The sequence below is a fragment of the Nuphar pumila genome, chromosome 2 (assembly GCF_984573655.1).
Source record: "Nuphar pumila chromosome 2, dmNupPumi1.hap1.1, whole genome shotgun sequence".
Lineage (NCBI taxonomy): Eukaryota > Viridiplantae > Streptophyta > Magnoliopsida > Nymphaeales > Nymphaeaceae > Nuphar > Nuphar pumila.
The window spans coordinates 43,630,046-43,645,846 of record NC_143250.1 but is presented as its reverse complement, the minus strand read 5'-3'; the positions used below and the strand labels follow the sequence as shown (position 1 = coordinate 43,645,846).

Below are 15,801 nucleotides of genomic sequence, written 5' to 3'. Positions count from 1 at the left end.
CCCGGGATCCCTCCATTAGGATACTGAGGCATTCCTTCGTCTAACTATTTTACTACTTTTTTAGTCCTTCCTATTGCGGAAATTGACAATTCCAAAACTTTAATGATTGCACTCTTTTTTTCTTAATCTTTAGAATAATAAAATTGGCAATTGATAATGAAGAACAAATGGTTCAAGTTTTTGAAATTTATATTGCAGGACGGCACTTTCTTTATACATATCAGATGGGTGTTTTAAATGCATTGAGATTAAACGTACTGGCCAAAATATGGGGTGGCTTTCTGAAATAGATGATAAGCTAAAGCGGAATTTTGTAATTTAGTATATCTTCTTACATTTTGTAAATTAGTATATCTGTTTTTGTTTGTTCGCAGGGCTTTTATTTAGAATCCAATTTCTCGAGCCTCTTTCATCACCAAGAAGAGGACAAGCATAGAATTCCAATTAGCTCCCTACCCCTTTCTCTTCAAACCTACTTTTATAATACCTAAACTGCTCTTCTCCTCTTCCTACTCCCCCAAAAAGATTTACAGCAACCTGCCACTGTATTGGCCATGGAGCCACTAGAGCGCACCCAGTCAAAGAAGTCCATGCCGCCCAGGCCTCCCCCAACCATAAAGTTTGCCCGCCGGACATCGAGCGGTCGAGTCGAAAGCCTCTCGCGCGATGATGAACTCAACCTCTCTGGCGATTACTCGTCGTCGGATTATGTCAACTACACAGTGATGATGCCCCCCACGCCGGATAACCAGCCGATGTTCACCAACCAGTTGTCGGTCAAACCCGAGAACGACCAGGCTCCATACGTTCCGAGTTCATCATACCAAGGTGGTGAGGCCAACAGTGGACCTAGGGACGAGGACGGTGAGGGCGGCGGGCCCAACCCGAAGATGGACCGGCGCATGTCCGTGATGAAGTCAAACATGTCAATTCTGCTAAGAAGCCAAACAGGGGACTTTGACCACAACAGGTGGCTGTTCGAGACCAAGGGGACTTATGGAATTGGGAATGTGTTCTGGACAGATGATGGTGGTGGTTATGGGGTGGTTGATGAGGACAGCACAGGTGTGAGCATGGCTGACTTCATGGAGAAGCCCTGGAAGCCTTTGACCAGGAAGATCCCCATCCCACCTTCCATCCTCAGCCCATACAGGTGGGCCAATTTTTCTTGCTTCTTAGTGGAGATCTATGTCACATTCACACGCCGTTTAAAGGGCGTGTCGCGAGTGACACGAGTCAGTCTTGACGCGACACGACAACACGACTCTGTCTCTTGAAGACATAGTTTTAATATATTTCAACATAAAATATCTAAAAATAGTTTTGATAAAACTTTTTTTAAAACCATGTCGCCGAATCCTATTTCTCAAAAAAAAAAGAAAAAGAAATTTCCGTCTCAACTCGCGTCGGGTCATATTCGTATCTTTGTGACATAGAAATTCACCATGTACTTTAATCATATAATCGTCGTATGTATTATATTATATATCCTCTAACGTTATGTCGGTGCATGGATACTGGACCAAGCAGGCTCCTGATCATGATCCGGCTGGTGGTGTTGGCCCTGTTCCTCACCTGGCGAGTGAACCACCCAAACCCAGACGCGATGTGGCTCTGGGGCATGTCCATCGTCTGCGAGATCTGGTTCGCTTTCTCTTGGATACTGGACCAGCTGCCCAAGCTCAATCCCATCAACCGCGCCACTGACCTCGCCGCCCTCCACGAGAAGTTCGAGATGCCGTCCCCGTCGAACCCGACCGGCCGGTCCGACCTCCCCGGTGTCGACGTCTTCGTGTCGACGGCCGACCCCGAGAAGGAGCCGCCGCTCGTCACCGCGAACACCATCCTCTCGATCCTCTCCGTCAACTACCCGATCGAGAAGCTCGCCTGCTACATCTCCGACGACGGCGGCAGCCTCCTCACCTTCGAGGCCATGGCCGAGGCCGCGGTGTTCGCGGAGGTGTGGGTTCCGTTCTGCAGGAAGCACGGGATAGAGCCCAGGAACCCGGACAGCTACTTCTCCCAGAAGGGGGACCCGACCAAGTTCAAGAAGGACCAGGACTTCGTGAAGGACAGGAGGAGGCTGAAGAGGGAGTATGATGAGTTCAAGGTGAGGATCAACGGGTTGCCTGACGCCATCCGTAGGAGATCCGATGCCTACAATTCAAGGGAAGAGAAGAAAGCCGCGAGGGAAGGTGGGAATGATGCAGTGGGCGGCAAGATTCTTAAAGCTACTTGGATGGCTGATGGCTCGCATTGGCCGGGTACTTGGGCCGTGGCCAGTGCAGACCACGCTAAGGGCGATCATGCCGGCATCATTCAAGTAATTAACTTTTTTTTTTCATTTATTAGACGAAGAAAACGCGTTTGGGATCGAAGACCTGGTAGAATCGAGATCCAGCAACACATGCCTGTGATTTTCAATATCCACTGCCAAGATCCTATCTTGGTGGATGAAGGGTTGAATGTCAAATCCTGAACTCAAAAGATTTTTGGAAGATTTGGCATTCGGTGCAAAACTTGAAAACCTGAGAAGACAGATGAGGTGATTTGACAAAATACAATTTTTTTGTGTTTTGAAATTAGTACCGTCCATCTCTTCAATCATCACCATTAATTATGCAAGCAGTGAGGCCCATCATAAGTACTGATGCCATCATTTCAGAGTAGATGGTGGTGATTGAAGTGATGGACGGTGGTATTTCAAAACACAAAATTTATGTTTTGTCAAACCACCCACCACCCCATTTGCTCTCTTAAAAATCACTGTCATGTGTAACCACATTGCACATGATCTTCCTTGGACGACGTGGTGGCGCTGGTGTTAACCTAACAGACCCTTAATTAGTAATAAGGTGGTGATCTTGACGTTATATATACTTGCAGATCATGTCAAAGCTTCCCAGTCCCGACCCTGTGATGGGTTCCCCTGATGAGAAGATCATCGACCTGTCGGGGGTGGACGTGCGTGTCCCCATGTTCGTGTACGTGTCCCGAGAGAAGCGACCCGGCTACGACCACAACAAGAAGGCTGGTGCCATGAACGCCATGGTCCGGGCCTCAGCCATCTTGTCCAATGGCCCCTTCATCCTCAACCTCGACTGCGACCACTACATCTACAACTCGCAGGCCCTCCGGGAGGGTATGTGCTTCATGATGGACCGTGGCGGCGACCGCATCTGCTACATTCAGTTCCCGCAGCGGTTCGAAGGGATCGACCCCTCCGACCGCTACGCCAACCACAACACCGTTTTCTTCGACGGCAACATGCGCGCCCTCGATGGCCTCCAGGGTCCCGTCTACGTCGGCACAGGCTGCTTCTTCCGACGGTTCGCCCTCTACGGCTACGACCCTCCCCGCGCCTACGAGTACTCCGGCGTCTTCGGCCAGAACCGGCACCGCCTCCACTCGGCGTCCCTTTCCACCGTCCTCTTCAACCCCGACGAGACCGGCGCCGACGACGAGCTGCTAGCTGCCGCCCGCGCCGAGCTCCCGAAGCGGTTCGGCAACTCGCAGCTCTTCGCCGACTCGATCCCGGTCGCCGAGTACCAGGCGAGGCCGCTCGCAGACCACCACGTCGTCCGGAACGGCCGGCCGCCGGGGGCGCTGCTTCTCCCCCGGGAGCCGCTCGATGCCAACACCGTCGCCGAGGCGGTCTCCGTCATCTCGTGCTGGTACGAGGACAAGACGGAGTGGGGCGGGCGGGTCGGGTGGATCTACGGGTCGGTGACGGAGGACGTGGTCACAGGGTACCGCATGCACAACCGCGGGTGGCGGTCCGTCTACTGCATCACCAAGCGCGACGCCTTCCGGGGGACCGCGCCGATCAACCTGACGGACCGGCTCCACCAGGTGCTCCGCTGGGCGACGGGCTCCATCGAGATCTTCTTCTCCCGGAACAACGCCCTCTTCGCCAGCTCCCGCATGAAGTTCCTGCAGCGGATGGCCTACCTCAACGTCTGCGTCTACCCCTTCACCTCCCTTTTCCTCATCATCTACTGCTTCCTCCCGGCGCTCTCCCTCTTCTCCGGCCACTTCATCGTCCAGACACTCAACGTCACCTTCCTCACCTACCTCCTCATCATCACCATCACCCTCACCATGCTCTCCCTCCTGGAGGTGAAGTGGTCCGGGATCGGGCTGGAGGAGTGGTGGCGCAACGAGCAGTTCTGGCTCATCGGCGGCACCAGCGCCCACCTCGCGGCGGTGCTTCAGGGACTCCTCAAGGTGGTGGCTGGGATTGAGATCTCCTTCAAGCTTACCTCGAAGTCGGCGGCGGAGGACGAGGACGACGTCTACGCGGACCTGTACGTGGTGAAGTGGACGAGCCTGATGATACCGCCGCTCACCATCATCGTGGTGAACCTGATCGCCGTCGCCGTGGGGTTCTCCCGCACAGTGTACAGCCCCATACCCCAGTGGAGCAAGCTGTTGGGCGGGGTGTTTTTCAGCTTCTGGGTGCTGGCACACATGTATCCCTTCGCCAAGGGGCTGATGGGGAGGAGGGGGAGGACGCCCACCATCGTCTACGTGTGGGCTGGATTGATCTGCATCGTGGTGTCGTTGCTTTGGATCACTATCAGCCCTCCCACAGACAGCACCGATGCTGCTGGTGGCAGCCTACATGTGTAACATTTTCTGCATTAGTTCCTTTTTTTCGTCTCTCTCTAGAAATCTGTGTTTTCAGACGACTTGGGAAATCAATTAGGATTTTTTTAAGGAGGGTGATTTGAGAAATTAATTCTGTTCTTTTTTAATCACTCGATGTTTTTTGGAGTGGTTTGGGAATTTAATTAATTAGGTTTTTTGTAATATTTGGCAAAATTTATTCTGAAGGTGTTTGTTGTAGCCTGCATGATCACTCAAGTATTCATGCAAAGATTAATGCATGTCAAGTTGAAATTCTTTATTTTCTGTTCTTTGCTTTTTGTTTTTTATTTATTCTTTTTCTTTATACATTGAGAAAGTATCTTATATGGTCAAAAAAGGAAAGAAAAACAATTTGAAATTCTAGCATTGTAATGTTGTTCTTTTAACGCTAATAGCATCAATGTGAATGCATGTCAAATGAACATCAATCCTCTTACATCGAAGATGGCAACGCACGTAATATATTCCCCCCCCAAGACGGGTCTGAATGAGTGCCACATATATAAGTTGTATTCCTGTGCGTGTGATTGCAAAGACTTAAGTACCTTTTTCCGTCATTCTCATCATGAAACTACTATTCAAGAAAAGAACAAAAATGTCCTCTATCTGAAAAAGAGAAACGATGATTTGAGAAAAGGACAAAAATATCCTTTATTCAAAAAGTCGAGGATGATGTTAAATCTTCAAAGTTCAAACGTTTCGTTTTCACCCTAAGCATTAAACTTTTGCACCATCTATTGTAACAGGAGCTCCCTTTGATGACACACCCTTTGTCATCGTTTGCTTCCATCGGACCCTCTTTTGCCATCATCTGTTGTCACCGGAGCACCATTTTTCATCGTCTGTTGTCGTCGGAGCACCCTTTTTATCGTCTGTTGCCGTTGGAGCAACCTTTGTCGTCGTCTGCTACCGTCGGAGCACCCTTTGTCATCGGTTGCTGTCATCGGAGCACCCATTGTCATCGTCTGTTGCAGTCAGAACAACCTTTACCGTCGTTTGCATAGTGGCAGCATTGTTGCCACCATCAGCTGCGTCTACCTTTTGGGTGTTTCTCCACCACTGTCGAATTACCAAAACTCGTATTGTTTCAGCGAGTTTCGTGTAAGATTTCGTTATCCAAATAAATTGATTTGTAAATCTGAATGCTAAATCTTACAACCGGTTGTATTATTCATGCTAAATAACACTTATTTTCATACTGAAACAAATCAATTTATACCTATCCACCTTATGGGCATCGAAAAACAATTAGCATAATTTATTTTTATGAAGCAACAACAATTTATACGTTTGAAGCACTAACGATTTAATAAAATTACCATGATTTGTATTAAAGTTTGATAAATCGTACAACAATGTTTACGTATGAAGCCCAAACATTACAATGATATGTACTTATGAAGGTTGTGATTTATACAACGATTTGTAAGTTTGAAGCAACAACGATTTATACATTTAAAACAATAGTGATGTGTATTTATGAAGTTACCTCAATTTGTACTTAAGTTTGCTAAATCTTACAACGATATTTACTTATAAAGCTAAATATTGCGACGATTTGTAATGTTGGTGATTGTTTAACGAATTGAATAATTTATATTATTGTATATTTGGAGAGGCAGTTGTAAAATATAATGATGCGGTTAAATTTATGTGTTGTGCAGGTTAACAATGTCTAAAGCTCGTCAGACAAGAAATCTCTCTCGTTCGATATGATGACTATTAGAGAAATTATCCGTCAGTTCTATCTATATGAGCGTTATGAAAGATACCAAAATATAATGAAGATTGAGAATGATAAAGACAGGGACAAAGCGTTGAAATTGTATAATGCGGAGCATTATCCATCAGATATTGAGGCTGGAGAGCAAAGGAAGCATGAGGAAGAACTAAAGATGAAGAAGAAGAAAAAGGATGATGAAGAGAAGGAAAAGCAAAGGCAGGAGGGGGAGAATAAAAAGCGAAAGAAAAAAAGGTAAATGAAGAATAAGAAGAGAGAAAGGCAAAGGGAGAAGGCAAAGGAGAGAGAAAGGCAAAAGAAGAAGGAGGAGAAAAATGAAAAGCAAAGGCAAATGAAGGAGGAGGAGGAGAGGGAAAGGCAAATGAAAAATAATGAGGAGGAGGAAGAGAAGGAAAGGCAATTAAAGAAAAAGAAGGAGAATGAAGAGAAGGAAAGGCAAATGACGAAGATGGAAGAGGAAAAGCAAAGGGAGAAGCATTAGGATGAGGAAGAGAAGGAAAGGCGAAGGAAGGAGAAGGAGAAGGAGGATAAGGAAGAGAAGAAAATGCAAAGGAAGGAGAAGGAAGACAAAGATAAGAAAAGAGAAAGGAAGAAGCTAGAGAAAGAAAGGAAAAAGAAGAAGCAGGAGGAGGAAGAGAATAAAAGGGAAAGGAAAAAGCAGAAGGAGGAAGAGAAGGAAATGAAAAGGAAGAAAAAAATTGAAAAGCAAAGGAGGGAGGCGAATAAGCGAAGGAAGGAAGAAGAAAAACAGAGGATGGAGGGATGGGATGAAGAGAAGAAAAGTGTGACCAAGGTCATTAAATCAATTTTGTCTGTCACGATTTACTGTGATAGCGGTTACTATGTATAGCGATTAATGTGATAGTGATTAATATTACTGTGATAGCGATTACTGTGAACAATTTACTGTGATAGGTATTATTATGTATATTGATTACTGTGATAGCGATTACTATGTATAGCAATTACTATGTATAGCAATTACTATGATAGCGATTACTGTAAACGATTTACTGTTATATGTATGATTATGTATAGCGATTACTGTGATAGAGATTACTGTGATAGTGATTACTGTGATAGCGAGTGTGCAATGATTATTATTTATAGTGATTACTGTGTACAACGATGTGTAGAAGTACAAATAGGATTAATTTTTATTTGATATGAATAATATGTTATTTTATGTTACAGAGAGGTCAGACGAGAAGTAGAGCACCAGGTAAAAAGCTCAAAGGGCGGTGTTAGTGGCCTGTAATTTTGTCGTGGTATAGACAACTGAGTGAATATCAGAATGATTGATCATGAAATATGCACTTCGACAACCTTTTGAACCAGCATTATTTTAAAACGTGCTAGAATACCATGACCCACCTGGTAAATAAGTGAAATCATAAGAGAAACACATTCCAATTTGATTCTTTTGAGATCATCATGACCCTAAAAGATGTGGCACAGATTACGAGCCTTAAGTGCCATAAAAGTATTGTCCCATTACGGGATTCAAACTATAACGCAAGGGACAAGTGTACAACCCTTCTAAGAATGTTGATGGATGACTGAAGTCAATGTATTTTCTTGTAGAAGCAATTCCACATCGATGAAAGTTTATTCTTTCCATAATAAATGGGAAGGTCGGTCTGCTACATGTGCATCTGAAAAAGTTGACCAAGAGTTGCGCGACGTCCTTCTTTATTTTTTTGGGCTTACTTTATTTTCTGATTTGTCTTGTTCGATGATAAGTTATTTGTGGCTGCATTTCTTGAAAGACTTATGAAAGTGCACTAGGATCGAGGCAACGAGCACTAGAGGGGGGGTGAATAGTGCTTTTAAAACTTTCTGCGGAATATTAAAGGATTTTGCAAATCTCAAAGCAAACACACAAAGGACACAAGATTTTATCCTGGTTCGGTCAAACCTGACCTACATCCAGTCCCCAAGCAAAACTCGCTTGAGATTTTCCACTATCAACCTTGTAAACTACAAGATCACACAAACCATAACCGGTCCCACTTTCAGTAACAATCCTACTGAAAACAAACAACTCCTTTATACCAAGGAGTCCTTCTTTTTACACAAAAGAAATAACAACTTACAATACAACCTATGAGTCTTCCTTTTGAATGCAAATGAGATGCAATTGGCTTTTGAGGTTGTTGAAACACTCTACTCACGAATTCACTATCTCTCAAAGTGATTTGAGTGAAAAACTGAAGTGAAAATATCACGTGAGTGAGAAAACAAATACTTGAATGGATAGGAGTGAAAAGCAAGAAGTATTTCAATATAATTCTATTGAATTTGATGTTTTTGAGTGTAGAATGCACTCATATTTATAGTTAAAATATTCCATACGTTGAGAGTATGAAAGGGTGTCAAAACTGTCCATTTCGAACGATTAAAATGTTTGAAAAATGAAAAGACACGCCTTTGTGAAGTTTCAGGAAAATGGCAAAATTAGTCGACTAATAGTTAGTTATTAGTAGACTGACAGTTATCGTCGGTCGATTGATCTGTTAATCGAGCCGTTTGAAAATCTGAACTTTTGAAACTTAGTCGACTTGAGAAAAGTTAGTCGACTGATATTATCATCAGTAGACTGAAAAACCTTTTAGTCGACTGCTGCTAAAAACTTCTGAAAAACAAACATTCTGTTCGGTCGACTGATAAAAAGCATTAGTTGACTGCTGCTAAATTTTTCAGAAAACACATGTTCTGTTCAGTCGACTGAAAAAACATTAGTCGACTGCTGCTAATTTTCCAGAAAACAGACATTCTGTCCAGTCGACTGATAAAACCTTCGGTCGACTAATTTGACACGAATGACTTTTTAGAAAATATGGCGCGAAAGGATTAGTCGACTGATAAGTCTATTGGTCGACTAATAAACATGAAAATTTAAGAAAAGAGTTTTCTAAAAAGATTTTCAAAAGAGTTTCTTTTAGAAAAGTTTTTCTAAAGACTTTTAAGGTGAAATGCAACCTAAATATGCACTCTAAGTAAGGCTCTTACAAGAATCTAAGACTTTTAATGAATTAAACATATGCACACTAGTCTTCAAAGATTCTTCATCGAATTCTTCAATATCTTCATAGCCTTAGCTGAAATGCAGTTGATTCTACTTGCTCATCATCAAAACCTTGTACTTGAAGTATCATGTATGGCTTCATTGTCGTAACAACTTAGATAAAGTGGACAACTATGCATGGGGTGTTGCTATGCTCGCAGACTTGTACAATCAACTTTACCATGCGAGTATGGGTACAAAAACCGTCATAGGGTTTTTGCCATTTGTCTAGGTAATTATTTATTACATATTTTGTAGTTGTAGACTAAGATCATTGAAGGTTATAGTCTTACTAATATATTAGATTTGTAGGCCTGGTTGTGGGAGCATATTGTCGCCTTGTGTCCTCAGTGTGGCCCTGCGATTTGTGATTTTCCAAAGATCGACCGATGGGCTAGAACAAATGTCAAGGAAGATAATGCTAAGTTCATTTTAGATGGACTGCAATTAAATGAGGTAACTGGTTTAAAATTGTTTACAATCATTTCAACATTTATCATTCATTAGTATAAATTGTTTAAATGTTTAGGATTCTTAAGTAATCATCACTGCAGGATTTTGTCTTCGTTAGTATAAATTGTTCTAATGTTTAGCATTCTTAAGTAATGATCGCTGCAAGATTTTGTATTCCTTAGTACAAATCATTATCGCTTTAGCATTTAACTTTTATTTGTGTAAATTGTTGTAATCATTGGCATTTTTAAGTAATGATCGTTGCAGGATTTTGTATTCCTTAGTACAAATCATTATTGCATGTAAATTATTATAATCATTAGCATTCGTAAGTAATGATCGTTGCAGGATTTTTTGTTTGTTAGTACAAAGCGTTATCGTTTTAGCATTTAGCATTCATTATTGTAAATCGTTGAAATATGTAGCATTCATTAGTGTAAATCATTTTAATACAAAGCTCTTATTAGTAACAACTGTTGTAATATATTTAGCACTTGTTATTGTAAATCGTTGTAATATGTAACATTCATTAGTATAAATCATTTTAATATTTAGCATTCGTTAGCATGAATAATTATGTCTATACCTAAACCATAATCTCCAATGCACAGGTTGTGTAGAGATCGTATGGAGATGGGGAGGACGAGGACCAAGAGGTTGTTGCTCAGGCTGCGAGACTATCTGACTATGATATTTGGTTGTTTAGCAATTATGAAGCCGAGTTGTAGCATGGTAGTCAAGTTCTCCTACAAGCTGGCTTTGGATAGTTTATCTCAAAGCAGCCTGTAGAAGTGAGAAGGAAGATGAATAGTGGTGGGTCCAGGAACGTGAATTGGCATGAACGCTTTAGAGAACAATTGGATAGCACCACTTATGTGGGAAATTAGTTTTATTACTTGATAGGTGATTTTCCAAAATGCTTTTAATGATAAAATAATATTTTAAAATAACGCTTACAAAAATAACCATCAAGTTTTTGGCACCATTGTCGGGGAACGACGATTATACTCTTTTACTTTGAATAGTGCAACTTATTGATATTTGTTTAGTTAGTCGTATTTTGATTGTTCTAGTTAATAGGATTAATTAGTAAATATATGATTAACGTAGTGTGAATTTCTATTTCTGTACTTAAGCATACTTGGCATAGATTTATTTCTGTTATTTCCATTCTATTTGAGTATACATAGCGTAGTTGATTATATGTAGTTAATTCTGCTTGTGTTCTGTGCTTTATGCTTTTATACTTACATAGTTAGGAAATTAGATAGATTAGGTTTTGTTGCACACATCTGGACTTAGTGCCAGTGTATGCACGGGCGTAGAACTTTGGGTGTTCCGCTTCATCCTTTCATTGAGGATCCAGAGAGAATTTTGCATTCTCCTCGGAGCCAAACCAAAATGGGGGACCTAGAACACGAAGCTCCAATGCACCCTCTCAGGGAGTACTTCTTGCCTACGGAGTACACCCAGGCGTCATGTATTAGAAGACCATCTATAGGGGCGCCACATTACGAGATTAAGTCTAGTGTGATATAGATGTTACCATCGTTCTACGGCCTTAGTCATGAGGATCCCTACAGGCACTTAGATGAATTCCTCAAAATTTGTTCCACTGTGAAGATCCAGAATTTCGAGGACGATACTTTGAAATTGACCCTCTTCCCATTTTCACTGAATAATAAAGCCAAGTATTGGCTGAAATCCTTGGATACGATAGTAATACGGTCATGGGATCAACTTCAGCAGGAGTTCCTGAAGAAGTACTTTCCCATCGGTCGGACGAACCAATTCAGACAAGCCATCACCAGTTTCTCTAAAATGGATGGCGAGCAATTTCACGAGACATGAAAAAGGATGGAAGAACTCCTTAGGAAATGCCCTCACCACCAGCTGTCGAGATGGCAGCTGGTGCAGAGTTTTTACGATGGATTATCTGACCGGAATCGTCAGATGATCGATGCATCATGTGGAGGGACCTTTATGTTGAAGAACAAGGATGAGGCTTGGCATTTATTCGATACTCTGGCTGAGAACTCTTTGCACCATGCCTCTACCTGTCGCTTTGAGAGAGCCACACCCAACGGACTAAAGCGGGGTGGTGTTTTAGAGATTGGTCAGTCTATTGAGCTGCAAAGCAAAGTGGATATGATTTCTCAGAAGTTGGACCAACTTCTCTCGAGCCCATCCCAACCTCATTCGGTGTGTGCATTGTGTGTCAGTCTGGCACACGTTACTGAGTGCCCTTCGGTAGCTCAGTACCCTGAATTTGTGTAAGAACAAGTTCAGGTTGCACAGGGTTACGCTAGACCCCCCGAACAACCCATATTCATCTACATATAATTCGGGGTGGCGTAACCATCCTAACTTCTCATGGAAGAGTCCCTAGACTTTCACCCAGCTTCTCCCCTCTCAGCCTGCTCGGCCGCCATCGTTTACTCAGGCACTTTAGAGGTCGAGCTTTCCTCAGACCACTCCTTATTCTTCTCAGCTCTCACAAGAGTCTGCTCAACAGACTTCTTTCGAGGAAAGACTTCTCCAGACATTTCAAGAGGTGAAAACCTCTAATCAGAATGCCTTCGAGAAGTGCAACCAGATCTTGAGTTCTCATACTCAATTCATTGTGAAATTAGAATCACAGATGGGGCGGTTAGCAAAAGCGATAAGTCAGAGACCTGAGGGCAGCTTGTTGAATTAGGCCGTGATGAACCCAAAGGACAAGGAACCAATGACAGAAGACTTGTACATCACAGATTCACAATAGGTCAAAGCTGTTATGGCCCTTAGGAGCGAATGTGGGTACCATGTCGAGAGTAGAGCGAGGATAGATGAGCCAGAACCGATCATACCATCTTCTCTGACTCAATCCTCAACCCCAGTTCAGAATCAGGATAGAGGTGAGCCTTCTCACAAAAAAGAGGACCCCCAGATGTACATTCTCAAGCCACCCTATCCCAAAGTGTTAGAATCTCCCATTGGCAGAGGAAAGCAAAGCACGAAGGTCCAAGACATGCTTGAGATCTTCAAGCATATACAGATCAACCTGCCTTTGCTTGATGTCATTCAGCAGGTGCTGGCATATGCCAAATTTCTCAAGGAACTCTATACCCAGAAGAGGAAATCTAGAGGAAGAGTTCCCACCAAGGTCCCTCTAACTGATCATATGAGTTCGGTGCTTCAGCACCAGACTCCACCAAACCTCAAGGATCCAGGAGCCTCGATTATATCACCCACCATAGAAAATATCAAGATAGAACGCGCACTGCTCGACCTTGGCGCAAGCGTAAACATTTTGCCCATATATTTCTATGATTCATTTGGGCTAGGAGAAATGAGAATGACCCCAATTACACTCCAGCTAGCAGATCGCTCAGACAAGGTGTCGAGAGGTGTCTTGGAAGATGTGCTAGTGAAAGTAGACGAGTTATACTTTTCGGTCGATTTCATTATCCTTGACATGGAGGGAATTGATAGCCAACACCAGACTTTGATCACTGTGAGCAGACCATTCTTGGCAACTGCCAGTGCCTGCATCAACTGCAGAACCGGAGCTATGGACTTGTCATTCAGCAACCGAAAGGTCAGGTTGAACATCTTCAATGCTGCGATGAGTCCAGTGGGAGATACAGAGTGCTTCCAAGTAGATATACTCAGGATTTAGTTGAGGCACATCCAAAGTTTTACATGGCAGAGGAGTCCCTTGATATGTATTATACAATAGATGATAGTTGTAAAGATAATATAGATGTGTTGTTAGCATCATCAGGATCCCATCATTGGAGAAGGAGCATTGAGCCTCTCCCACCACTTGTTGAGACCCCAACCAAATTATTGATAGAGTCTCCCCCACAACTTGAGTTGAAGCCCTTACCAGATTTACTCAAGTATGCATACCTCGGCGTTAGTGAGACTCTGTCTGTGATCATCTCGTCACTGCTCACAGAGGAGCATAAACAAAGACTGATAGACATCTTGCGAGAGCACAAGGCAGCGATCGGTTGGGGGGGTGCGGATTTGAAAAGGATTGATCCTTTATTCTGCATGCACTAGATTCATTGTAATGAAGAATCCAAACTAATGCGTGACATGCAGAGAATATTAAACCCCAATATGAAGGAAGTGGTGAAAAATGAAGTGGTCAAGTGGTTGGATTCTAGGATCATATACCCCATTTCTAATAGTCAGTGGGTCAGTCTGATTTAGGTCGTGCTGAAGAAATTAGACTCACTATTATGAAGAACGAAAAGGGGGAGAGAATTTCGATGAGGACCATCACAGGGTGACGAGTCTGTATTGATTATAGGAAGATGAATGCCGCAACACAGAAGGATCACTTTTCGTTGCCATTCATTGACCAGATTCTAGAAAGACTCGTCGGACAGAGCTACTACTATTTCTTGGATGAATATTCAGGATATAATCAAGTAGTTGTCCATCCTGACGACCAGGAGAAAACCACATTTACCTTTCCATATGGAACCTTTGCATTTAGACGTATGCCGATTGGGCTCTTCAATGCCCCAACAACTTCTCAGAGGTGCATGATAGCTATCTTCTCTGACATGGCAGACGATGTCATGGAAGTCTTTATGGATGATTTTTTTGTATACAGCTCTTCCTTTGAGGATTGCTTCTAGAAACTTACTCGAGTACTGAGTAGGTGTGTGGAGACAAACCTAGTATTGAGTTGGGAAAAGAGTCATTTTATAGTCTAGGAGGGGATTGTGCTCGAACACATTGTGTCCAAAAGAGGGATAGAGGTTGATCGAGTGAAGGTTGAGTCAATTTCACGATTGACTCCACCCACCATTGTTAGGCAGGTGCGTTCATTCTTAGGGCATGCCAGATTCTACAGGCGGTTCATCAAAGATTTTAGCAAAATCTCTCGACCGCTCTACTCTTTATTAGCAAAGGATCAACCCTTTGAATTTGATGATGATTGCATGAAGGCCTTTGAGACACTCAAAGAGGCCTTAACCACTGCACCCATTCTGAGATCTCTTGATTGGACGCTACCATTTGAGATTATGTGCGATGCTTCCGATTATGTGATGGGGACCATTTTAGGACAACGGGTTGACAAGAAGCCCTATGTCATATACTATGCAAGCATGACTCTGGCCAATGCTCAGATGAACTACACCACGACAAAGAAGGAACTGCTCGCAGTAGTATTCGCTTTGGATAAGTTTAAGTTTTATCTTCTCGGTTCGAAGGTGGTTGTCTATTCTGATCACGCTGCATTGAAGTACCTTCTCAGCAAGAAAGACACCAAACCGAGGCTCATCAGATGGGTCTTGCTACTACAGGAGTTTGATCTCGAGATTCGAGATAAGAAGGGAAGTGAGAACATAGTAGCAGACCATCTCTCGAGACTGATCATGGATTTCACTCAGGATCAGAGGTCGATCAGTGATTCTTTCCTCGATGAGCAGATTATGGCCGTTGGAACATTGTAGTTACCCTGGTTCGCAGATATTGTGAACTATCTGGTTTCATGGTAGATTCCTGTGTATTGGAATAAGAATGAGCGAAAGCAATTCTTATCATAGGTGATGCAATACTATTGGGATGAACTAGAGTTGTTCAGATATTGCGCAGACCAGATCATTAGAAGGTGCATTCTGAAGGAGGAGTATGAGTCCATCCTCAGTTTTTGTCATTCACTAGCTTGTGGAGGGCATTTTAATAGTATGAAGACAACTGCAAAGGTTTTGCAGTCTGGATTTTTTTGGCCCACACTCTATATAGATGCGCATGAGTTCTGCAGAAAGTGCATTCATTGTCAGCAGACAGGGAATATGTCCAAGAGGGACATGATTCCCTTGCTCCCAATCTTAATTGTTGAGATTTTTTATGTTTGGGGCATAGATTTTATGATCCCATTCCC

The 15,801-nt window shown here is 43.0% G+C and overlaps 2 protein-coding genes across 2 annotated transcripts; both read left to right on the top strand.

Moving 5' to 3' along the window:
- Positions 1-554: 554 nt before the first annotated feature.
- Positions 555-4,632, top strand: CSLD1 (cellulose synthase-like D1). Its single transcript, XM_089987706.1, has 3 exons — positions 555-1,153; positions 1,531-2,323; positions 2,887-4,632. Exons 1-3 carry the CDS (start codon positions 555-557, stop codon positions 4,630-4,632), a joined length of 3,138 nt encoding a protein of 1,045 aa, XP_089843832.1.
- Positions 4,633-12,687: 8,055 nt separating this feature from the next.
- Positions 12,688-13,572, top strand: LOC149845361 (uncharacterized). Its single transcript, XM_089987698.1, has one exon. It carries the CDS (start codon positions 12,688-12,690, stop codon positions 13,570-13,572), a length of 885 nt encoding a protein of 294 aa, XP_089843824.1.
- The last annotated feature ends 2,229 nt before the right edge of the window (positions 13,573-15,801 follow it).

Coding starts and splice junctions, on each gene's coding strand:
- CSLD1 (XM_089987706.1), top strand. CDS start 555: ATGGAGCCACTAGAGCGCACCCAGTCAAAGAAGTCCATGCCGCCCAGG. Junction 1,154..1,530: donor TCCATCCTCAGCCCATACAG/GTGGGCCAATTT, acceptor TGGACCAAGCAG/GCTCCTGATCATGATCCGGC. Junction 2,324..2,886: donor ATCATGCCGGCATCATTCAA/GTAATTAACTTT, acceptor ATATACTTGCAG/ATCATGTCAAAGCTTCCCAG.
- LOC149845361 (XM_089987698.1), top strand. CDS start 12,688: ATGGCCCTTAGGAGCGAATGTGGGTACCATGTCGAGAGTAGAGCGAGG.